The following is a 27718-nucleotide window of genomic DNA, read 5'->3' as shown; positions in this document are numbered from 1 at the left end:
CGTTACGCGAATAACGTTTGCTATTTTCGTATCAACGCTGGTTCACCGAAAAACGTTGAAAAGATGGACGTTTCATTTGCGTTACACGGAATAAATATCCATTCTTCATTTTCATCGAAAACGGCGTAAGAAATGCAACGTGATTCGAACAAACGTTTTAACGTTTTATCTCATCTCTCAGCCAAGATCGAGCGTTTTCTCGAAGAAAATTTTCGATATTTTTCTTTCATTCCCTGTGCAAATTCCTGACATTTCATTTTTTCAATAATATATTTTTCCAATTCGAACACTGCCCCCAGACAAATCTTTCAGACTTAACGCGGACGAATAGGTGTATAAATTTTATCGAAACACGAGAAGAATCGCGTCCACTTTATCTTATATCTTCACACGCGCCGCGAATCAACGGCGTTTAATCAAAATCCCCTTCCTGTACACACACCATCGCGCAAATTTCTCGTTTCCCTTTCTCTTTCGTTCGAACGCGAATCGAGCACTGTCGAAGCGGCAAATGGCCGCCATTTTCTTCGATACTTATGGACTATCGTCCATAAGATGGATAATAAGTTGACGAGAAATACGAGAAAGTTCGGATAGAGCAGTGATGTTACGAGTAATGTTAAAATTTTTAAAACATTTAATTTATTCACGTGTTTATTATTCTCTGTGTATATTTAAATCGTAATTTCTTCGTTCCCCTTTTTTTTTACTCCGCAATCACGTACCAATTTTTATCGTTTTTCCTAATATTTGTATATAGAAATATTATATCGCGAGGAAGCGTTAACAGAGGGGCAAAAAAGGAAGGCAACGACAAAGGGAAACGATCGGATAAATTCAATTTTATTTCTCACCCACTCGAGGCGATTAATTAATTACGTAGCTCCATCGATTTTATATCGGTGCCGTGTATTTATCTTAACAACGGGACGAAGGAAACAAAATGCAATTTATTTGATCGGCTCGTTTGATCCCGTTAATGCGACGATCACGAAGTGCCAGCTTTTTTTTTTTTTCTTTTTTTTCCCTCGCGGCGTGGAAATAGCGGGATTAATTTTCGTGGAAATAACAATCGACGAGCTCTATTCTTCCTGAAAATGTGTCAATTTGCCGGAGTTTGGCTGGAAAATTTTAATAAACGAGCATCAATCGTTCAGATTTATCCGACAGATATCTGTACAGCATTTCATTCGAAAAAGAATATTTCGAAAAAATCGCACAAAAAAAAAAAGCTTTTCGAAAAAAGCAAAAAAGTACTCGAGAAAATTTCAAAATATTTTTCCAACGTTATAAATGCATTTCCAAATGCGTTCCTCATCATCATTATTATTATTATTATTATATATATATATCGATATTAATTAATTTGTTAATAAATATATAAAAAAAGGGGGGAGATAACAATAAATTTCGCGACAATTTTCCTCTGGTGATTTTCGATTATTTTCATATTCTTGCTTCTTGTACATGTGCATGGTATGAGACATCAATTCTCTTGTCTCGTACACGGTGCTCTAGTTTCCACGAAATATCGATCGATAATTGTGCGTGTACCATGCAATTTAAAACAGAGAAAGGGGGGAAGAAACGAGGAGAATTTAAAAGAATGTAAGTAAAAAAGAAGACGGATTACACGGATTTACTTTTGCATTTCTGATTTCCATTTTCCATTTTCAACAGATCTGACAAGCTTTATATATATGTATATATATATATTATAATTTTTTAATATCATAATATTTGACGTTGATCATCGATCGTTATTTCACCCAGTGAAACGAATCTGTGAATATTGAGAATATATCGTGAAAGTAGATGCATGTAGTAAGTGCCGATTATTTTGTAAGGTTCGCATTGTACAAATAGATAAGTGTATGTACATCGTTAATCAAAAAAAATGATTGTAATTAATCATCGAGTAAAGTCAACATTATGCTTGTGTCGCACCGTTTGCGTAGTGCAATTTATATCTATGCGATTATTCATCTAGATTGAATATAAAATGGTATTATAAACAAACATGACAAACACATTCCAATTATATTGTAAAATATAATGCAGTATTTACTAGTGTGATTGTGGATGCAGATTTTTCTTGTCACATTGTACAAATTGTTTGATGCAATAATTATAAAGAGAAGGAAAAATATATATATATATATGTATATATACATGTGAAATGTTTTTTCAAAAAAAAAAAAAAATCTTCTAAGAAAATTGGCCAAGGCGTTACAAAATAAATAAATATCAGAATTCGAGAACTCGTTATATATCGACGCAACAAAATTTTTAAATATATTTATCACCCTTTTACTTTTACTTGTAATTTTCAACTAATTCCAAATAACCTAAAAACGCACTTCTTTCGGTTTATTAACGTAAACAACGACTCTCGAGAATAACTTAACAGCAACGAACGAAAACAAGCAACGGAACACATCTATATAAAACATAAGTAAAACTTTGAAACTTTCGATCGAAACTTTTACATCTAACAATAGCAAAAAAANAAAAAAAAAAAAAAAGCTTGACTCGAGCGTTTCCTCGAAATAACGATTTAACATCCCTTCTTTATCTCAATTACAAAACGAGAAACGACCCCAGAAAATGAAAGCTTCGTTATCGAGCTACGATTCAACGAATAAAAAAAAAAAGTAAAAAAGAATTATTCAATCTGCATCCACAAAGACCGATCTACACGATTAAAGTAAAATACACAAGTGAAAAGGGCAATAAAGAAAAAAAGGAGAAGCGACAGATGAGTGTTCGAACGTTCATATACCTGGGTGTACGTCATCCAGCAACACGGCTCCACCTGATTGGAGTCGAGGCCCCAAAAGTCGAGCTCCTCCTCGAACAAGGGGCCGCACACATCGGTCGGGTAATGGAGCTTCCCCGTGCGATAGTAGTTGAGCACCTGGGCGAAGACCCCCGGATGCCTGTCGAAGAAGTACTCGTTCAAGACCGGGTCGTAATTGGCGAGGGCCTCGGTCAACTTCGACAGCCTGGTCGCGGGGATCTTCTTCAGGGTCGCCTTGTACGTCTCGTGCCGGATACCGCCCACGTTCAGGGTCACGCGGTTCTCCGAATCCGCGTTTAGAATGCTCATTTTTATCGCGGCTCTGCTATCGTCGGTCCCGACTCAGAGAAACCCACGCGGCCTGCAATCACAATATTCGTTACATTTACGTCCAAATCTATTTTTTCCTATGATAATTCCAGTTGTAACCAGAATTGGGCGTTCGACTGAATTGGGAAAGTAACTACTTAATTTCGAATAAAGTTGAGTAATTATTTATTAAAATTAAGTTATTATTTATTGAGTAATATTTACTCGTGAATATTATAATTGTTCTATGATAATTTCAATTATAAACAGAATTGGACATTCGATTGAATTGGGAAAGTAACTACTTTTAATTTCGAATAAAGTTGAGTAATTATTTATTAAAATTAAGTTATTATTTATTGAGTAATATTTATTCGTAGATATTATAATTGTTCTATGATAATTCCAATTATAAATAGAATTTGACATTCGATTGAATTGGGAAAGTAACTACTTAATTTATATAGTAAATAGTAAATAATAATAGTAATTATATATTAAATAATTTATATAGAATAAAGTAATTATTTATTAAAATTAAGTTATTATTTATTGAGTAACATTTACTCGTAGATATTAGTTATTACTTATTGAGTAACATTTATTCATAGATATTATAATTGTTCTACGATAATTCCAATTATAAACAGAATTGGGAGTTCGATTCAATTGGAAAAGTAATATTTACTCATAGATATTAGTTACTACTTATTGAGTAACATTTATTCATAGATATTATAATTGTTCTATGATAATTTCAGTTGTAACTAGAATTGGCAAAGTAACTATTTAATTTCGAATAAAGTTGAGTAATTATTTATTAAAATTAAGTTATTATTTATTGAGTAATATTTACTCGTGGATATTATAATTGTTCTATGATAATTTCAATTATAAACAGAATTGGACATTCGATTGAATTGGGAAAGTAACTACTTAATTTTGAATAAAGTAATTATTTATTAAAATTAAATTATTATTTATTGAGTAATATTTATTCGTAGATATTAATTATTACTTATTGAGTAACATTTATTCGTAGATATAATTGTTCTATGATAATTCCAGTTATAAACAGAATTGGGAGTTCGATTAAATTGGAAAAATAACATTTACTCATAGATATTAGTTATTACTTATTGAGTAACATTTATTCGTAGATATTATAATTGTTCTACGATAATTCCAGTTGTAACCAGAATTGGGAAAGTTACTACTTAATTTCGAATAAAGTTGAGTAATTATTTACTAAAATTAAATTATTACTTATTGAGTAATATTTACTCATAGATATTAGTTATTACTTATTGAATAATATTTATTTATAGATATTATAATTGTTCTACGATAATTCCAATTATAAACAGAATTCGGCGTTCGATTGAATTGGAAAAGTAACATTTACTCATAGATATTAGTTACTACTTATTGAATAACATTTATTCGTAGATATTATAATTGTTCTATGATAATTCCAATTATAAACAGAATTGGGAGTTCGATTAAATTGGAAAAGTAACTCGAGTAAAGTTATATTAAGTAATTATTTATTAAAATGCTTGAGTAACATTTATTCATAGCTATTATAATTGCAAAATTATACAATAATTGCAATTGTAATCAGATTTGGAGATATTTAATTAAATTAAAAAAGTAAGTTGAATAAAATTACTTTAAGTAATTACTTATTAAAATGCTTAAATAACATTTATTCGTAGCTATTATAGTTGTTCTACAATTGTTCTACAATATTTGCAATATTTGTAATATTTGTTCTACAATTAAATTAAAAAAGTAATTCGAATAAAGTTACTTTAAGTAATTACTTATTAAAATGCTTAAATAACATTTATTCGTAGCTATTATAATTGTTTTACAATAATTGCAAAAGTTGTAACCAGAATTGAGTATTTAATTAAATTGAAAAAGTAACTAATTTAATTAAATTGAAAAAGTAACTAGTTAAAAATCTCCAATAATTAATTACTTTAAATTAATTACTTATTAAAATGCTCGAATAACATCTATCCATAGCTATTATAATTGATTCGTAACCTTCTCATGTAACCTCGACCGTTTAGAATCATAATTATTTGCTATTATTATTGCGTTTTGAGCAATAAATTATTAAAATAATTATTAGTAACATTATTAGCAACTTCAACTATTAAATTCACCTCCATCACCAATTATAACTAACCTCTTTATAAGATACTTTGAAAGCAGCGATTAATAAAATAAAATGAAATATTATTCCAAATTTTCTTATATACATATATATCAGCGTTTCCACGAGGTTAAATAGCATTTGTTAAATTTATTACGCCTTATCCTTATCGTAGTTCGCGACAATAATAATCGAATAATAATACTTGATCTCTAATGAATATCGATTCGAAAAACGTTATTGGAATTCCAACGACAAGCACTCGTGTTCGGGGAATAGAAAACGACGAGCCAGGACGGCTCCAATCGCGATTGTTTGCCACTAGAAATCCTCTGTCTATCGAGCTATGTACATCTTTCAACGTATACCTCTTGTGTTTCAAGGATACTTCAGCCTTTCTTCCGTTTCTGTGTTCGTATATCTACAGCCTCTATTGCACACTATTCGCCAAGACGGTTGACCCTTCAACAGTATACGGGGATTAAGGACGCCTGGATTCCGGATACGTAAAATATTTCGATCGTAACATTGTACAATCATCCTTGTACTCTTCTTCTTCCTTTCCCACTAATCGTCTCCACTTCCGCAATATAGATTTTCAACGTGATCATCGAATTGATCAACGCAACAAAAGCGGCGTCGTTTGTTTGGGAAAGGGGATGGAGAATGGGACGGAAAAACTATCCGTTTCCGATCGTACAATCGTAGATGGAAACGCTACAAATTCTACGTTTCCACCGATCCTTGAAGCGAATCCGGAAGGATACTCGTACGAGGTTCAACGTCCCCATTTCCATCGGTGTAAGCCGATTTCATCGTGAATCGTTGCCAAGAGTCATCGGAATGGCGATGACGATGCCTAATCCTAAAATCAGGGACTCGAATCCCTGATTTTATCGTCATCCGAAATTTCTTCTTTCTTCCCTTTGAAACATATTTTTGCCTATTTTAATACTTTGTTAATTCTCTTCTAGATTTTACGAAAAGAGAAAGAAAAGAAGATCGTAGTTAGGACACGGACGAGAGTGTGATAGTAAAATAAAAGTTATGAAAAAAAAAAAAAAAAAAAATGGCGCTATATTCGACAATTCGAGTGTTCTACAACACGCGTAATTTTTATCACCTCGAACGAGTGACCGGGTGAAAATTTCCAGGTGTTACACGCGATACACGCGTGTTGCATTTATCGAGGCAGGAAAACTTTGTGTTTACCACTATTATATCCGATTCACACCATCGCGTGATATCGAACAGCCAACGTTTTCCCGTTAAATGGAAACTTTACGGGGGCCGAAGAGAGAGAGAGAGAGAGAGAGAGAGAGAGAGAGAGGAGGAAGGGGAGAATGGACGCAACCAGGCGGCGAGCACTTTTTGTCAGTTAGTTTGATTTATAGGGGCATTGGTCATCAATAACGGGGAATTTAATTTTCGGTCGCTTTAACGAATGCTCTCCGCTTTTTCACTGTCGACGAGAGACAAGTTTTTTCCTCCCCCCTCCTCCAGCGGATGAGATGATGCCTCCACGCGGCCAGTGATCGTCGATTGTCACGCGATTCCCGTGGCCATTTTTTCCCCGACCAAATTGAAAAATTCAAGGGATATAAAAATTATCCCTCTCTCTCTCTCTCTCTCTCTCTTTCTTTCTTTCTCTGTACGAGTTTTTTTCGATCGATTTCGACGAAGGAAGAAATCTTTTTTCACGAAGGGAGCGATGAAGAGAAGAGAAGAGAAAAGAAATTTCGATATTCGCGAGAAGGAAGTTCTTTTTTTATTAGCTCGAGCTTGGGATCATAACTGTTGGACGTTTGCCGTTAGGACAAAGGCAAGATTTATGACGGCAAGTCGGAGGCTGGTATTGTCGAGAAATAGAATTCAGCGTTTCTGGATTCTGAACGGATGATGCATAGCTTGACTGATTCACTGTTTATGTGTCACAGCTGAGACGAACATACGTGTCTTATGTAGTAAATGTATGCAAGTTTTCTGGCAGAAAAATTTTAATTGGTTACGGAATGAAGTTACATATTTCGATAATTTATTGTTTAAAACGAAATAATTGTGAAAAGCGATTATAATGACTGTGATAATATATGTAATAAATTGAATAAATATTATTATACATAAATTATAATTACTTGAAGCAACTTTGCTCGAAATTTTTAACCAGTTACTTTTTCAACTTCAACGTTAACGATTCTGGTTCCAAGAATTTATAACATCTTAAAAAATTTAAAAAAAAAAAATTCATATTAATTCGCCTTTTACTTCGCCTCCCTCAAGTTTTATGTTTCTTTCCATCTGATCTGATCGTTTTATCGAGGAAAAACTCGTAGTGGTATAGAAACGGAAGTAGAATAAAACTTGTTGGGTCAGCCACGAATATAAGGGGATAAGGGAAATGCAAACATGATTGTGATCGGACAAGTGGCGAACAAGGCAGTGGCGAATTCCTATTCATCTCCGTATCCTTGACGCGGGGAGAGGGAGGGAGAGGGGGGGAGGGAGGGATAAAAGGAAAGAAAAAAAATCCTTTTTATCCGTCGAGCGTTGACGCAAATTGCCGTGAATCGCGACATTTTTCGCGGCATCGCGCCGATTCTTCGAAGGCGTTTAATACGTGAAAAATGAAGATACCCCCCCCCCCTCACTCTCCTTCCCCCCATTCTTCTTCTTCTCTCGTCGTCTGACAACGTTTCAACCGGAATATCGATATTCATCTCCTGAAATGGAACGTCGGGAGGATGAATGATTCTGGCCTGGATGCTGGCTGGATATATGGAAAATCAGCGAAGTTTCTCTGGGAGGAAGTTGTGCGTTTTATTTTTTAAACGCTCGATTTTATTGTTTCGTTCGTCATTGATGTCAGTGACGACGTTTCTCTCGTTCTTATTCACATATTATATATATATATATATATGTTATATATGTTTCGTGTACGACGATTATTAAGAATTGAAAATTATAAAAACAAATGATTTAGTGGTAATCTAATATTGTTTTTATCCGCTTACTGAATATAATATCGTTTTTTTTTTCTATATATATGTTTCGTGTACGACGATTATTAAGAATTGAAAATTATAAAAACAAATAATTTAATGGTAATCTAATATTGTTTTTATCCTTAGTGAATATAATATCGTTTTCTTTTTTTTTCTATGTATATATATATATATTTCGTGTATGACGATTATTAAGAATTGAAAATTATAAAAACAATCTTACCTGCTTAGTGAATATAATATCGCTTTCTTTTTTTTGTTCTATATATATGTTTCGTGTACAACGATTATTAAGAATTGAAAATTATAAAAACAAATGATTTAGTGGTAATTTAATATTTACTGAATATAATATCGTTTTCTTTTTTTTTTTCTATATATATGTTTCATGATTATTAAGAATTGAACATACAACGATTATTAAGAATTGAAAATTACAAAAACAAATGATTTAGTGGTAATCTAATATTGTTTTTATTCGCTTATTGAATATAATATCGTTTTCTTTTTTTTTCCAATATATATATGTTTCGTGTACGACAATTATTAAGAATTGAAAATTATAAAAACAAATAATTTAATGGTAATCTAATATTGTTTTTATCCTTAGTGAATATAATATCGTTTTCTTTTTTTTTCTATGTATATATATATATATTTCGTGTATGACGATTATTAAGAATTGAAAATTATAAAAACAATCTTACCTGCTTAGTGAATATAATATCGCTTTCTTTTTTTTGTTCTATATATATGTTTCGTGTACGACAATTATTAAGAATTGAAAATTATAAAAACAAATGATTTAGTGGTAATTTAATATTTAGTGAATATAATATCGTTTTCTTTTTTTTTTTCTATATATATATGTTTCGTGTATGATGATTATTAAGAATTGAAAATTATAAAAACAAATGATTTAATGATAATCTAATATTGTTTTTACCCGCTTAATGAATAATATCGTTTTCTTTTTTTTTTCTATATTCTTCAAGTTCTAATAAAAACGAGAGTTTCCGCTTTTTCTGTTGATAATAATAATTGATAATAATAATTAAAAAAATACGTATACGTTAATTGACAAAGTCTTTGAAAGTTTATTCTCTAATTGCGATTCTCTCAATTTCACAGTTTCGCTCGTGTCTTTGGTCGAGTTTGTTAAAATTATCCACGACATCGAAAGATCGAACCACCCCGAATGTTTCGCGGTTCGCGAATATTTTCTAATTATACGCTTTCGTGACTTCGATATTGACGTGTGCATATTTAACAATTGCACTTAACTGGGACAACTAAAAATACAAACTCTTTATTATACCATTGTGTCCAAATGTCCTCATCTTCGAGTGCACGTTACCTACTCGACTAATTTAGCACAAAAAGTGGAGTCCAATTTGGCCAACAGCCATGCTGATAGCGAAACTGGTTATGCTTAATGCATCACGAAAATTTGCATAAAATGATATTACGTTGCGTGCACGATAATTGTATGGAGGTATTTCAACATATATTGTTATTTCTTACGTAACATAAATGTTTACACGAGAGAAGACGAGACAATTGTTAATATTAATATTTTAAAAAAATTAAAATCACTTAATAAATAAGAGAAACTACAAGAGAAACTACTTAAAAAAAATGAAGATAATATTTTATCGTGTAAATATAATAATTCGTAATTTCGTATGCTTTACTGGTAATTCGTTAAACCAGATAATTAATTTTACGATAGATGTTTCGAGATCGTTTTTTGTTCTTTCTATCCTGCTAGAATAATAATTCCGATAGAAATTTTCAGGTTAAATTAATTTCGAGATAATAATAAACTTGAATTAATAAAACGAAACAAAAAAATTTTACGCGTAATATAATAAAAATGCAAAAGAGGAGCAAGGAGGTTTTAATATCGAACAATTAGTATTATTTTAAACTATCGATAATGATTTTTATAATGGTGTTTATTCAGAAAATTATCGTAATATTAATGCTTTTTGCAGAATTACACAAAGTTTGAATTCCAATGATATTATTCGATTTGATAATTCTAATGACAAATGAAACGATCGATAAAGATATATACACACAAATATATGCTTTGCATATATAAATACGATTCTCAATTCTCCCTTTGGTTATGCATTTCTGACGAGTGCAAATCTTCAATCGTTAATGTTGATGAACGATTATCAAACGTGGGAAGAAAAACACGATTTATTTATCGCATTATATTTTTTATTAAATTTTCTTCTAAATATTTTCTAACGTATTCGTGAATAAAATTTCTCGTGCGGGAAGAGGCAACGTTTCGGAAGGGAGAAGAAGTGTTGGATGGAATATCGAAGGGTGTTGGAATCTCCGTCGATACCGAATTACTATCAGAGGCTTGATAATACGTGACAGGATCATTGGGAGGTTTCCGTGAAACCGTAGCAAAGGAGCTATTGAAGTGACATTCCAATTCCAGTTCAAGCGTGATTAATGTATCAATTCTCCGCCATGTCGGATGTACGTGATTTCTTAAGCATGTGTCGACGAAAAATTTCGATAAAGAATTTCGAGAGGAGTTGAGAAAAAGGGAGGGATAGGCAAAAGTATCACGTAAAATTTCCTTTTCCTTTTCTTTTTTTTTTCACTTATTAAAATTTTATTTCGAAACAACATTAATATTCGAAACAACAAGTTGTTGTTGTGTTGCATTACATCTTATTGCAATATGCATAAATTTAAATGATCCGGTAAGCAACGTATGCACGTATGTACATGCATAAGCAGCATTCCTCCATGTATATCCTTATCTATTTAACGTATAGCGGTATTAAGGTCAGTATCTATACATAACGCTGCATATCACCAATTTTCTATCTAGAGCATGTGCTTAAGCCTTGTACGAACAGCAATTCACAATTAGTCCACGCCTAAAGTATACACACCCTGATCTGTATTCAATTTGCGAATTAAACGATATGCGCAACTTCTTCTCCTCAACTCCTTGTTAGTAAAATAATATAATAGTTATATAATATAATATAATATAATATAATATAATATAATAGAAAAATTTTTCATCGCTTGAAATATCAACAATTTTGAACTTTTCTGATTTTTATCAATTGAGTTTAATAGAATATTAATATACATGTGCTGCCCTTTGTTGATAAAATAATATAATAGTAGAAAAATTTTTCATCGCTTGAAATATCAACAATTTTGAATTTTTAACTTTTTTTATTTTGATCAGCTAAATTTAATGGAATATTAATATATATAGTTGATAGAATATTTTAATTAAATGGTATTCGCTCCTCTTCAAGTCCTTGTTGATAAAATAATATAATAGTAGAAAAATTTTCATAATAAATTTTTATAAGTATCAAAAATTTTGAATTTTTAACTTTTCTGATTTTTATCAGCTAAGTTTAATAGATATAGTTGATAGAATATTTTAATTAAATGGTATATGTCTCTCCTCAACTTTTTGTTGATAAAATAATATAATAGTAAACAAATTTTCATAATTTGAAGTATCAAAAATTTTGAATTTTAACTTTTTTTGATTTTGATCAGCCGAGTTTAATAGATTATTTTAATTCTCATGCAGATAATTAAGTTACAATAATTTACATCATTATTGATAAAATACCAATTTCGTTTTGGTTTCTGGTAACTTTGGATTAACTTCAAAAAGTTGAACCATTTGTATGCGGTGGATATATTACATATTATAATTTCGTGTTTATTTTCTTAAATGGAACAGTATTTTTTCAACTGTATATCTCGAAACGTTGGTAATATCTTCATTTTCAGAATACCAGTACACGCACATCCGCAATACACGCATACCACGCTACATTCAAAACTATTTAATTTTTCCTAATGAAATTTTTTTCCATCTTCTACTATTTTCATTATTTCCTACATTTATATTGTATCAAAATTTTATAAAATATCGAAGGAAATGTACGTTTTTTTTCGGGATTATTCCCAATATATTAATAATAGATGATTAGGTTGAAACTATCGATTCGTATGGGCACTGATTGCAAATAGGAGCAAACTTTCCACATTTTTCATCAATTTAAAACTTTTTCTTCGCCAATAATACAAATCACAGCGCGTGCGCTTGCCAGGAAACTCTTAAGCTCGAGGGGCTATAAAACATTTCCGTGTCGCCCTCTTGGTGGTCCATTTTTCACGATTTTTTCCTCTTCCTTAATCGTTTTCTCCCTGGAGACTCTCTAAACTCCATTAACAAATGCGTAAAAAAAGGGCATTGCTTCTCTTAAATGCGGATATATACGATTGCATCTGATTCAATTTTAACAGATATGAAAATTATATTGATATACAATTGCAAATTTGTATGTCTAATTTAATATTTGTAACAACAACAAAAAGTTGCTATCTACTATTATATTATTTTATCAACAAAAAGTTGAGAAAGACATATATCGTTTAATTAAAATATTCGATCAACTATATCTATTAAACTTAGCTGATAAAAATCAGAAAAGTTAAAAATTCAAAATTTTTGATACTTTAAATTATGAAAAATATTTTCTACTAATATATGTTCATTTTATGTTTTCATCATCGTACGTTGAAAGCCTTAGAACGAGAGTTAGAAATGATCAGATAAATAAATAAAGTTCAATTATAATAAGAAGAAAATAAAAGAAACTTGAGAGAAGGCCAAATCATGACCAGACGAGTGAAATAACAAAGACCGGGTAAATAGAATAAGAAAGACGTGGCCAGACAAATGTAATAGGATTACCACTACAGTACGGACAAGTAGAATAAGGGAGTTGTGATCGGACGAAATAAGATGGATATAATTAGATTAGTAGTAGAGGCAAGTTGTGATCAGACATGTGAAATAAGATGAGTATAATTAGATTAGTAGCACAGATTAGTTACGCTCGGACAAGTAGATAGAACCAATTAGAAGATAATCTGCAATTTATATTACTACAGAAACTAATTTAATCTTCAAAACAATCTACATATATCATGTTCCAGTTTCCTAATCATTGTATCTTTATCCCATCTCCTCTACTACTATTAAATATTAAAAATTTTATTTTCTTAAATTGACAAATGACAAACAACATTTTTATTTACTTATTAAAATTGAAAAAAAAAAAGATATTAATTATCTACTACTATTCGAATTTAATTATAAACTAAATTTATAATTAACTCTCGAAATATTCTCAGATTTCTCTGATTAATCTCTTGCCCTTCCCTAAATTTATTTACTTTCTTTTTATCAGATATTTCGTATATACAGAATTTCAGTATATATATATATATATACAGAATTCTGTAGTCAGAATCAACGTGTCGTCTGGAAAGTAGTTTCTCGTTGCTTATTATAAATATATTATGCAACTAGTGTTTTACCCTCGCTGATAATCGCGCGATTCCTTTCATATTTTCCAGCTTGGAAACGACCTATTTCACGATTTTCTTTTTACGATGAACCCAGTTGAATTCTTTAAGAAACCGAGGGAACGCCTGTGAATTGCTGATTATCTCGGAAATTACGTTAAAACAAGGTACGTTTTTTCCGAAGCAACTTGGGAGAAAAATTTGTTTCAAATTTAACTAGTAACATCTGGGTTCCCTTGCATAATGGAACTAATTTTATTTGTAAAATTTCACGATTTGAAACTATCAGTTACAATAAAATAATACAATATATATATATATATATTCTACGCAAACTGAAATAAAGAAAAAAAAAAAACTTTTTGATCGATCAGTATGTATTACCAAATTTAATAAACTCATTACGATTATGAAAATGCAATCATGATTATGAAAATAATGTTAAACGTTATTAAATTGTAACAGTATCTCATAAGGAATGGAAAACTAAAAAACTATTTCAAAGATTCGTCGAACAGTTTAAAATAATGAAAAAACGTTTTGAGGAAACGTTGAAAATGGTCATTAAAAGTAGTACAGATCAGTTATAATCGAGCAAGTAGAATGAAGCTACGCGTCACCAGACGAGTATAGAACAGTCGGACAAGTAGAAGAAAACTATTATGACAGTAATAAAGCTTCGTGCTTTTCATCTCAAATATCTGAATCCTGAAATAATTTTTCGAATTCAATATGATTCCATTTATTAATCAACGAGCGAATAAATAGAAATCGTGTCTAAAGTATATCAAAATCCAATCGACTTTAGTATTTTCAATTTAATGAGAGTAATCACCGTGAGTAACGCGGTCGGTATTTTCGTATTTTCCTATCGGGTTAAAACTGTTTGAAAAGCAGCTAACACTATCTTGTTCAAACGCGGTTACTTTGAGAAGGCTTTTATCCTTTTTTGAAAGGAATTATACATATGTATGTATATATACACATGTATCCATAACCATTAGAAAATCATCCTTGGGCTATTTTCTCCTAAAAGATCGTTATAAAAACAAAAAAGAAAAAAAAAAATCTTTCGATTCGTACAAACAACTTCGTTTGGACACTTTTAATTCCTAGCTTATTCACGCGTGTTTTCCAACTTTCAATAAAACGCTTCAACGACGCGTGAATTTTTAATTTACTTTTGCCCGCGGTTTGTTATGGAAATCAGGCTGATATTCGCTTTGGCGCTACTGTCGACGCCATATTGGTCTACATTTGAGGTTAGTATTCACGAAGTTTTTAATAAAACGATGGAGCATCGGACATTGATGCCCGAACGGGAATGAAATTTCATTCGTTCACCGTTGTTTTAACATTTTTTTTTTTTTTTTCCTCTCCGGTATTTATATGCAAATTGAAGCAAGTCCAATTCAAATTTTACGCTCTTTCGTTTTATCGATACTGTGTTGTATCGAGAATAAAATAGTTTCGCCAAGTTCAATCGATAAAATATTCTATAATTATTTTAATAACGACAATTAGACATCTCTAATAATATTCTAATTAATAATTCTATTCAAGTGATATTTTAATAATTTTAATAATTTTAATAATTTAATAATGCAAAAGAAGACGTAATTATCACGCTTTCTTTCCAACGTCATTAACACGATAAATGGTAATTTTGATAGGCAAGTTGAAAAATTATTTTGGAACACGTCCAAACTTTCCACTCTTATTTTCCATTTTATTTTTTATTATCTTCCGCGTCTCTACCATATGTAAACGGCCTCGTAAATCAATATGACCGCCAGCTTCTCTGCGGTTTCCAGTCCAGCGCGTAGTTTAAATCGTAAGAAAACTTTAAAATATCGTAGGCATAGAATTGGCTATCTGCAATCTGGAATTTCGTGTCGTAAAGTAACCTTGCTTAAAATTTATTATTTCTCGGGTAATAAAAAACCGCCAATTAAAATTGTTAAAAATCAGCGTAAAATATAAAAATATCTTACGAATAGGCAACTTTCCCTAGAATTCATCTCACTACTCGAAAACGTAAAAGAGTGCAACGATAACAAAATAAAAATAAAATTTTGAACCAATGAGTCGGCAACCATAGAACCATAGAAATCGGCAATGATTATTTTCCGATAATAATCTTTGCTTTGTTCGTATCAACCAGAGAAAATATTAGATCGGATAGAAAGTTGTTGCAGTTTTTAACTATTAAATTCAAATGCACATATCCTAGCTCAAACAAAATTTTATTAATCAAAAGACCATTGCAATCAATGTCAAACAAAATTCCTGGAATAGGAAAATTGTTCGAATTTGCTACTTTTGTCCATCAAAAATCACCCTTAAAAAATCAGAGAAACTAATTCGAAAATAAAATTAATATCACATTTTCACAGAGCGAAAAATACACTTTAAAATCATATACAAACTCGATGCAATTTAATCGGAAATAGAATATTTATCAAATAAAAATACCAAAAACCTTCTTAAAAACTTTCTTTCCAGCCTAATAAATTGATATTATGAACGCATAAACGATTGATTTAACCCTCTCCTCTTCAACGGAGAAGAGACAATCTCAACAATCCTTATCATTATTCGTTCGATTCGTTTCGTTCGTTCGTTCGTTCATCCCTCGTAGAAGCTAGAAATACGATCCCCCTCCCCCCCCTCGTTTAATAAAATATCATTAAAACGGGAAATGTTATTATTAATCCGCGAAATGTCGTCGAAACGTATCGAGCGCGTTGTTTAATACGTTGGTTGAAAAGTTAAAATTTAGAAGCACAGGAGGAGGAGGGAGGGAGGGAGGGGACGAAATTTTCGGCGTGGACGTGGCCACCTTGAAATAATCACCCGCTTCCTCGAGCGTGAAACTCGACGTACGCGATCTGAACACGCGTGCATTGAACCTATTTTCTGGTTAAACGCTTATCTATCTCATTACTGTAATCCGCAATTATCAGATTACAGTAGCAGTGGATTTACAATTCTACAGGATTGTAGGGGCTCTTGCCGCGGTTTAATTACCGACCCTTTACACCGGGAGCAATGAAACCCACTTTCAACCAGCCGGAGATTTATAACCAACCTGGCCTCGTCTTCAACCCTTCACATCCTCGATCTTCGTACATTCTTATTCCGTACTTTGTTCTTCCATTCCATTAGAGCAAGATCGTTGGAAAAATATCGCTCGTCCTTCCTCGATGAAAATATTCAATTGCGGGAAATCGATCGATTCAACGCATGTGACAGCGAGCGTGAGACGTGTGAAAACGTTTGAAACGAACTTCTTTTTGTAATACAATTAAATTTAATCGGACAATCGAACGTTGACCATCGAGAGTATTTTTAAATAGAATAAGATCGTTGTCAATTCATTGCATTGGAATAAGAGAATTAGAATTGTGATAAATAAAATAAGATCATCGTGGCAATTAGAATAGATTTGACACGAGTATCTTGAAGTTAGAAATTTTATCTTGCTCGTTTTTTAATAAAAAACGAACGTGAATAAAATAAAAATATCTGTTTTATTTCTCTATTTATTTCGCTCTGAAACGAAATAATATTCCTGGCTTGTGTTTCTGCAAATTCTGAGGCTAGTCTCAATTTCAAATGGTCACTTCGATAATAACTGTATCGCTTTTTTTCGAGCCTTCTGCTATGACAATGTAAACGATATATGAAACCGAAGATTATATCCGTTTAACTTCGTAATAAAAATATTTATCACGAGATCATGTCAACGTAATTCAAGGTGTAAAGAGATTAAATAAGCTTATGTAATAATAGAATTTTTTTACTTGTTTTTCTTTGTTTTTTTCTGTTCTTATATCTGTACACTGTTTTTTTTTTTTGCGCATAGAAATAAGAAGAAATAGCAGGTGGATAATGATCGAGATATATAAACAAAGAAAATAATGCTTGGTGGATGGTCGTTAGTAGTCAGATAAGGGAAAACTAGATTCAGAACTCGCGCCACCCGTTACGATAACCCACAAATGATAAGAAAATATCGCTATAGGGGGAAGTTTTTGCTGTTTTTTGAATTTGTCTCGTGTGATTTTATAGATTCGTTGGATGTAATCGAGTATCGTGAAATTTTTTGCTCGACCGAGTTTAAATTAAAAAAGTAAGAACAAGTTAATTTTTACATTAATTAACAAAGTTTTTATACATACTAATTAATAATTCAGGAATAAATTCTATCTATTATTGACGATATATCGATAAACGATGTTTAATCTTTTCTTCTCAATTGCAAACAAGTTAATAGTAATCGATCAACTTACTTGTTATTATTATTATTACCAACAAATAATTTTTACATTAATTAACAAAGTTTTTATATATACTAATTAATAATTCAGGAATAAATTCTAAACTCTATCTTTTCAACAAAGTTTTTATATACTAATTAATAATTCAGGAATAAATTTTAAACTCTATCTTTTCTTTTCAACTGCAAACAAGTTAACAAGTAATTTTTACAATTATTTAACAAACTTTTTATATATTAATATACTAATTTTAATACTATTTATATACTAATTATATTATACTAATTATATATACTAATTAATAATCCAGGAATAAATTCTAAATTTTTTTCTCAATTGCAAACAAGTTAATAGTAATCGATCAACTTGCTTGTTGTTATTATTATTATTACAAGTAATTTTTACATTAATTAACAAAGTTTTTATATATACTAATTAATAATTCAGGAATAAATTCTAAACTCTATCTTTTCTTTTCAACTGCAAACAAGTTAACAAATAATTTTTACAATTACTTAACAAACTTTTTATATATTAATATACTAATTTTAATACTATTTATATACTAATTAATAATCCAGGAATAAATTCTATATTTTCTTTTCAATTGCAAACAAGTTAATAGTAATCGATCAACTTGCTTGTTATTATTATTATTACTAATAAGTAATTTTTACATTAATTAACAAAGTTTTTATACATACTAATTAATAATTCAGGAATAAATTCTATCTATTATTGACGATATATCGATAAACGATGTTTAATCTTTTCTTCTCAATTGCAAACAAATTAATAGTAATCGATTAACTTGCTTGTTGTTATTATAATTATTACCAACAAGTAATTTTTATATTAATTAACAAAGTTTTTATATACTAATTAATAATTCAGGAATAAATTCTAAACTCTATCTTTTCTTTTCAACTGCAAACAAGTTAACAAGTAATTTTTACAATTACTTAACAAACTTTTTATATATTAATATACTAATTTTAATACTATTTATATACTAATTAATAATTCAGGAATAAATTCTAAATTTTCTTTTCAACTGCAAACAAGTTAATAGTAATCGATCAACTTACTTGTTATTATTATTATTACCAACAAATAATTTTTACATTAATTAACAAAGTTTTTATATATACTAATTAATAATTCAGGAATAAATTCTACTCTATTGTTAATGGTATTTCGATAAATATTTAATTTTTTTTTCTCAATTGCAAACAAGTTAATAGTAATCGATCAACTTGTTTGTTACTATTATTATTATTATTATTACAAGGTTTCCAAATCCAAGGATATATATATATATATATATATATATATATATATATATATATATATACTTTTGACTTTTTAACGAACTCTTGCGGAATAAAGAAGCTTAGAAGATTAAATCTACGACTTGACTTTAAGCGGCTTAATAATTTATCAGGTATTTAACATCGAAATTATTATCTTCGTACATATTTGAACTGTGATTTCGTTCCCGAGAAGCATGTTTATCAAGGAATAACCAAGCGTTTCGTACCGATAATGTTAACTTGGACGGTTACGTTTTCAATGATTTAACATGAATAATGCACACGTTATACGCGAATACAACGCTATTAGAAATAGTGGAGTTACATCGCTTCATTCGCCGAGTTTCTCGTGTTTAATTACGACTCTCCGCCTGCTTAAACTCCCCACTTTTCTAGAAAAATCAATGAAAAGGAAATAGGATAACTTTACGTTTTATCAAATCTCTTTCATTCAAAAATATTGAAATTTCGTTAAAAATAATCGGCATAATTTTCCTTTTTTTTTTTTTCTTTTTTGAGAGCACAATCGAATCGAATAATTTGAAATTTAAAATGAAAACGCGAATATTTCGACGACTGATATGATTTTTCCTTTTCATTTTATATTTCCGTGAAATTTTCAGATTAATATTTTTAATTTAATCCTCTGATTGTTGATAAGCATATACAATTATTTCGTTAATAACAATTTGGATATAAATTTTGTTTTTGGGCCACGCTCGATCGGATTCCCGATTTTCCCGATTTAATAATTACCAATCAGAGTACCACAAAGTGCATAATCGATAACCTCTGATTACATTAATATATTATCGATCACGAAGCGATATCCGCAGAAATATATACATTTCACTCACGATTGATGTTTGTAGAAATTAACGAATCAAAGGCAAAATCATAGGAGATTGAAATGGCAGGAGAGTGAGAGTTGAATGTATACCAAATGATCGACCCGTTTCACTTAAAGAAGTTGGAACGAGTTCTGTGTATAAAATGTAACTTCGATCGCTTGATAAATAGAATTATTGAAACTTGTGTTGGAAGATACTTTTTCTTTTCTATTGAGATGTGAAACAAATGTGAACAAATTCTAATAGTCGTTATAAATATAAAATATAATAAGAGGAATTATTTGGAAATAATATTTAACCAAATAAAATTATATATTATTTTTAATATTTATTAGCTTTCTGTATCAAAATGTATGAGATTATGTTATTTAATATGCATGAACCGATATTGCCTGAAATCAAGATTGAAATTACCTCATATAAATTACCTCATAATATTAATTACCTCTTCAATTTTTGTAACACGTTTCTTCAAAATTCAGGCGACACTTTTTATGAATTTAATTGCATTATGAATTTTCATTAGATCAACAAATAATGTTTGATGAAAATGTTAGCATAATTTAAAAACGTGTTAAATTATTTAACGCATAATATATATTGTATTATATCTATTGATTAATTTACGACACATTTTTTTTATATATATATATAAGACGATAATAAAATTATTCATAATTTTTACATAAAATAACACTTATCTAAATCAAAGAAAAATTTTTCAATAAATGTGAGTAGAAAAATTAAAGTTATATGAACACTCTTTTGTTTTGATTGAAACGTAAAACTTGCTCGTTTTAGAAATGTGATCTAAAAACAACAGATTGGTTTATCATTTCTCCTTCTTTCCACACAAAGTTTCCAAGTTTGCTCTTCTTTTATTTTTATATAGGACACTTTATATTTAATTTCTGAAGCGTGCAAGTCACACGTTTTTCAAACAAAAACAAAAAGTTATTTACAATGTTGAAAGTAGTTTTTAAATAAGTAATTTTTCATTTTCTTTTTCACTTTTCTATATCTTCAATATTCATTTTTTTACAACATTTCTTTTTACAAGATAAATCGCATCACTGTAATTGCACAAATTAATTATAAGTCGAATAGAAAAAAATAATTAATTTTTAAAGATTTGAAAAGAAACTTTCAAAGTATATAGAAAAAAAGAAAGAAAGAAAAAAATAATAATAATCTACAAGTGGTTTAACCTCAGAGGCAGCTCGAGAGGGTTGCAGACTGCTTCATTCTCGGTCAACGTTCGCCACGAACCACCTGCCAACGTGACTTCGTTCCTGCCTCCTACAGAATCGTAAAGTCGACGATCGAGTTTTACTTTTAGAGTGAAATACCGGATTCCCGACAACCTAGCCCGACCCTTCTCCCTCCCCCCGATAGGAATAAAGCCAAGGAGCTCCTCTTTATACGACGAGGGAGAGAAATTTATGTAACGAAAGCTTATCATCCGCATACGTTTTCACTCTTCCTTTTATAATATAATATAAGATACGAGAGGATCTTGATCGAAATTTTTCCTATATATTCTCAATGTCTCGCCATTTACTCCCTCCTCCTCTATGTTCACGTATTTATTATAATTTATTATAATTATTATTATAATTATTATTATAATTTATTATAATTATTATTATATTATTTATTATAATATAATAATATGATACAAATCTTTGAGGTTGAGGTTATTATTTTTTTTAAATTATTAATTTATAAATTATTATATTTTTTAAATATTATTTAAATTACAATAATCACATATCGATTCGATTTATATACCTCAATAGATTCCTCGATTATTTTATTTTCGAAAACGTCATCAAAGAAGATAAATGGCGAAAATAAATCAATAATTCTATGGAACGAAATACCTTGGAATGAAAAGTTTAGTGGAGGTAACGTGGGTAGAGCACGATCGATGGTGAAGAACGAGAAAATCCAAAGAACGAGGTGTCACGTACAATCGTCGAATCTCGTCCGCCTTGGTCAAGTCCGATCGACTTGAGGGCTGACGCGAAACGAGGTGATAGCGATCGAATGGGTTCTCCGTTCGCGCCACGATAATGGCGGATTTTCACGTGTGCGTACACGATTGATTCCCCGTAGGATAGTGTTTGTCAATCGTAAGGTCGTGTTTGCTTGTGAAATGGAAACAGGATACGCGTGACCTTGCATCGAGATTTTGTTATTATTATTAAGAAGAATATCTTATATTAAAAGAAGTAAAAGTGAAAGTAAAAGTAAAAGAATTGCATCGAGATTTTGTTATTATTATTAAGAGTATCTTATATTAAAAAAAGTAAAAGTAAAGAATTGCATCGAGACTTTGATATAATTATTATTAAGAAGAGTATTATATTATATTAAAAAAAGTAAAAGTAAAGAATTGCATCGAGACTTTGTTATTATTATTATTAAGAAGAGTATCTTATATTAAAAAAAATAAAAGTAAAGAATTGCATCGAGACTTTTATAATTATTATTAAGAAGAGTATTATATTATATTAAAAAAAGTAAAAGTAAAGAATTGCATCGAGACTTTAATATAATTATTATAGTATCTTATATTAAAAAAAGTATCTTATATTAAAAAAAATAAAATATAGTAAAAAAAAAAAAGAATTGCATCAAGATTTTATTATTATTATTAAGAAGAGTATTATATTATATTAAAAAAAGTAAAAGTAAAGAATTGCATCGAGACTTTGTTATTATTATTATTATTAAGAGTATCTTATATTAAAAAAAGTAAAAGTAAAAGAATTGCATCGAGATTTTGTTATTATTATTATTAAGAAGAATATCTTATATTAAAGTAATCTTATATTAAAAGTATCTTATATTAAAGTATCTTATATTAAAAGTATCTTATATTAAAAGTAAAAGTAAAAGAATTCGAGGATCGCACAAAGGATTCGTGTGGAAGGATTTCGTTCGCATTTTCTTGGATAAAAAAAGATCAAGACGAGTAGAGTTCGATCTTTTCGTATAGGCAGAAGCGCACAATTCTTCGATCGATCAAAAACGATGATGAGCAATGGCGGGAAAAGGTGTTACGATGACCGCGTGGATCCATAAAAAATGGAAAATGGCGAAGAAGGGAGGAGACTGAGGATGGTGATGGACTGTGTGTGTCGTCGTTGAATCGCATCCATTAGAAGTAAAAGAAATTCGCGATAACGAATTCTATTGTGCTAACGCGAAAATAGTGAACACAAAACTGACGATAATGGAATTTGTAATACTCGTTTTTCTCGATATGAAATGACGAAACGATTCGATTCGAATTCTCATTAGCGAATTTATTAATGTTTTTTTTCTTTTTTTGTGATAAACTTGATCAGAAAGTTAAAATTTTAATTTATAGAAACTTGAGTTGAAAAGATACTTGAAATTTGTTTGAATTATGAAAATAAATAATCAAGTATTTTTATCGTTTCTTTCAAAATAAGTCGATAGGAATACTTAATTTATTAGAAAAATCAATTATTTCGTATTTGTAATGCTTTCTTATTGTTTCTTTTAAATTAGATTTCTTTCTCGATTTATATTCAAATCTTAATAATGCTTTAATTAATTCATAAGATAGCTAATTACTTTTAATTAATTAGGATTCTTCCTCAAACGAAATACAAGATATATTCTATGAAATCTTATAATCATTATAGAAGGCAACTTTCGTTGGAAATATAAAAGAATTAAGATTTAAAAGAATTATAAACAAAAAAATGTTATTATATGCAACAAATCAACCTATTTAACATCAAATTCTCAAATTCACAAATTATTAATCTTATTTTTATCAAATTCGTAACTTATCTAATCATTATACCTTGAGCCAACTCGCGTAATTTAAATTAAATTACTTTGTAACAGAATAGCGTTTATTCGTATACCCTACAATATATAACGGAATAAAACCAAAAAGATAAAAATATAGCGCAAAAACTTTATATTTATACTTTGATATACCTTCCAATGCACAAATAAATGCGTTAAAACAATAATTAATTACAAATTAATACCATTCGATCATATTTTCTCGCATTTTCGATTCCCATCACGACGAACTTATTAATTTTAATTATCATTCAAACACGAAGCGTAGCGAATATTAATATAAAACAATTCCATTTGATACCAATTCCATTTGAACAAAAATTTTACTTATTTTAAGAGGAAGAAGAATCTCAACGTGAAAAGTATCCGCGACGATGAATCGAGCGTGGGGAAGCGTATCTCGCTCGTATCCGTGTAATTAGCGCGATAAATGGCATTAAGCGATAATGTATTACCTGCGAAATTCGCGTGGCAAAGCGCCAAGGGTACGCGGTTACATTGCGCGCGAATAAATTAACAAAAAGAGGAGGGGGGAGGGGAGAGGGAGGGAGGAACGTTTAATACCGAGAAGATTGACGCGGCCACGTTTGACCGCTGAATAATTACGCGGTCCCTGTTAATTTCGGTTCCCAGGCACGCGTTCACGGGGCCGCGTGAAAAATTTGCCCGCGTGAAAATTTTATCCCGCGTTAGACGGGATGAAAAATTCAAGCGCGCAGACAAAGGACGTCCGGGTTTTTTCAAGCTGAAAAATTCTGGGGGATGGTGCAAATAAACGACGAGGGAAGCGAGAGGGAATTATTGAAAAGGAAAATACGCGGCGCTTTGATAGTAGAAATAATTTTTCTAATTCCGTGCGATTTCTGAATTTTATTTATGGATAATTGGTTCATTGGTAACATTGTTCGATTAACATTGCCGCGTTGCCGTTATTATACACACGAATCGAATATGAAATCGGGAAAATGGCGTCGATGTAAATCATTTTCGATGTAACGCGGTATAATATCGATAATAAATTTGATTTATCGTCAATGCGTTGCAACGTTGTTGCAACGTCGTTTCTTATATCGTAAAACTCGCGTTGAAAAAGATAATTGGATAAAGAGAGTAAAGAAATATTGAGTAATTGACTGACGCATCGTATTCGTCACGAATCACTCGATGTTTACGATCATTCCAAAATTGTTTGGCTACCATTTTAAATGGAAACTAAATCTAATACGCAACTTGATGAATCTTTCATGAAATATATTGCGAATTTCCTTCGTTTGGCCGGTATAATCACCAATTCGCAAAATGGAAATCCATCAACTAGAAATATCTATATATTCTGATTCAGAATTTCTATCAACGGACAATTAGAAATAAAAATCGCAATATAAATAACGAACATTCGTAATCGCGTTACAGTCAAGTTTTCTCGTTTAATTTTATTTCATTTTGAAATATTTAATTTGATCTCAACGAAAATTTCTAAACTCCATTAACTTAATTAAAACCATTATAAAAACGAACGGACAAAGGTTTTCATTTTATTAAAAATATACCAACGCTTTACGCTCCCTTTAAATTACCTTTTTCTACCTGCCACTTTAAACAATGAAACACCGATTATAAAATAAAAACGAGGCGCACATCCTTCCATCCCATTTGCATAATCATTAATCATCGAAATGAGAGGCCGGTGGCAAATGATCGCCACGTCACGTACTATTAATAGTCCCAAATCACAAATTGCAGGTTGGCGGAACTATCCAGCCGGAGCGACCGCGAGATTCCGGAACTTACGAAATTCCGGTGACCGCAGCCGCCAAGAATTCTCACCCCTCCACGTTCCCCGAGATCACGCTGCAAACTATCCTAGAGCATCGATCACCGAAATCACGAGAAATTGCACGTAGGTCCGTCCCTTCGCCGTTACAATTCATCCATCCATCGCCTCCATTAAATAATCGTAGGCTGGTATATACATGTATATGCGTAGTTGACATCGTTCCGCGAGTGGAAGGTTGTTGACCACACGCACACGCGCGCGCGCACACGCACACACACGCCCAGAGCGACACGACAGACGAGGCGTTAACGCAAAGACAAGGCGGCGTGCTGTCACGACAGGAACGAGCTGACTTTCCACAAGCTCGTACACATAGCTGGTTTACAAGTCGGGGTGAGCGGCGGCAGTAGCAGTCGGCCCCTTGTCGCGTGGAATCGATAGTCTGCGTGCACGAAACGCCGATATAAGCGCTCGGTACGCCCAACATTGCCATCCCGCGATTCCTTCTTTCGATCGTTCGTGTCGAGCCAACGACGTGCAGGGACGAACGAAAGGAAAGAACGGAACGGACGAGTGGAAAGAGAGAGTGGGTTGGTTAGGGAACGAGAGGAAGGGAGGGCGAGGGAGAAGGAGAAAGAGAGAGGAAGAGAAGGAGAGAGAAGGATGCACTAACCTGTCGAAGCGGCAACGAAATCGAACCAACACAACTAGCACGGAGGGTGAACGGGGGAAGGCAAAGTAGGCAGGCGGCGACGATCGAGCGAGAAAGCGAGAAACTGGTGAATCCGATAAATCAATGAACGAAAATAGTTCGCGCGAGCAGAACGGAAGAAGGAGGATAACGACGGTGAGGAAGAAAGTTAGGAATACACGAGACGAGTGCATCGAACCATAGCTTTGCGCCAAGATTGATATGGGTTAGGAGCGATTAAGAGCGAGAGAACGATCGACTCGCGGAATTCTGCTCTCTTTACTCTCATTCCACTGTTGGGGGTGTCTTAAAGGCGCTGTTTCAATGAGATCACGCTTGATGGAGCGCGAGAAAGCAACGAAAAGAGGCGATATTAAAAATAGTCTACCCTTAGGATCGAAGAATCCTATCACCACCTAGTTTTCTCTACCTTCGCTGTAAGAATATATCGAACGAGCGAAGAATAGAGGAAGCTGATTGGAAAAATAGGAAATAAGAACGTGTATCCGTGCGAGTATTGAGTACACTACGGATTGCAATGTAATCGTGATGCGAAAGGATCCTCGAGTATTTGACCGTGGATAAAGATGGACGAGATCAAAGCGGATGAAGGAGAACGATGAGAACAAGATTACAATATTAGAGTTGAAATAGAATAGTATATACGGGTGGCGTAGCTCGGTCGCAGCTCGAGAAACTCTCGACTTCGCGATCGCTCGGCGAAGTAATCGGTCGACAAAACGCGGCGAATATAATTAGTCGTCGTGGCGAGCACAATTCGCTCCGATGGTTGAGCTTTGGCTGGCCAAGGGTCCCTCGAGGCGAGGATCCACTCAGGACGAGCGATCCAGATAGAACGACGAAGAGAAATCTACTTACCCACGGTCGCGCTCTCTTCATGTCTCGGGAACTGCTTCACGGCATCTCAACGACACTATTCCGCTTCCGTATCCTCCATGTCGATGCTGCCTTGTCACGATGGCGCTGGTCGAAGTAAACCGTTGGCTGGCACAATGAACACTAGCTCTACTCGCCTCGACACTCGACGAAGCCAACGATCTCACAGTCCGTTCTTCCTTCCCTTCCTCTACGCCTAACCTCTTCTGTCACCGATATTTTACAGCATACGTTTTACTCAACACTAGACTCGCCGTTCGTTTATCCCGACTCTCGAGCGAAAAGAATCTCGGTTACCGGTTGATTCTCACCGTGCCACCACCCGATACGAGCGAAAGATCATCGTTATTCGTTCGTGTCGCGATTTGTCCCGATGTTACGACGA

General features: G+C 31.8%; 1 protein-coding gene across 1 annotated transcript in view; it reads right to left on the bottom strand.

Moving 5' to 3' along the window:
- LOC122712177 (potassium voltage-gated channel protein Shaw-like) overlaps positions 1-27718 on the bottom strand; it is a 40188-nt gene extending 12470 nt beyond the window's left edge. The window contains exons 1-2 of the mRNA XM_043931600.1: positions 27316-27718; positions 2783-3161 (exon numbers count right to left, since the gene is read on the bottom strand). Of these exons, the coding sequence (XP_043787535.1) occupies positions 2783-3109 (327 nt within the window). The 5' untranslated portion in view covers positions 3110-3161; positions 27316-27718. The remainder of the gene's footprint in view (positions 1-2782; positions 3162-27315) is intronic.

This window comes from Apis laboriosa, unplaced genomic scaffold (assembly GCF_014066325.1).
Source record: "Apis laboriosa isolate Shangri-la unplaced genomic scaffold, ASM1406632v1 scaffold19_cov150, whole genome shotgun sequence".
NCBI classification, from domain to species: domain Eukaryota; kingdom Metazoa; phylum Arthropoda; class Insecta; order Hymenoptera; family Apidae; genus Apis; species Apis laboriosa.
Note: the sequence above shows the minus strand (reverse complement) of the source record. Positions and strands in the feature narration are given on the sequence as shown.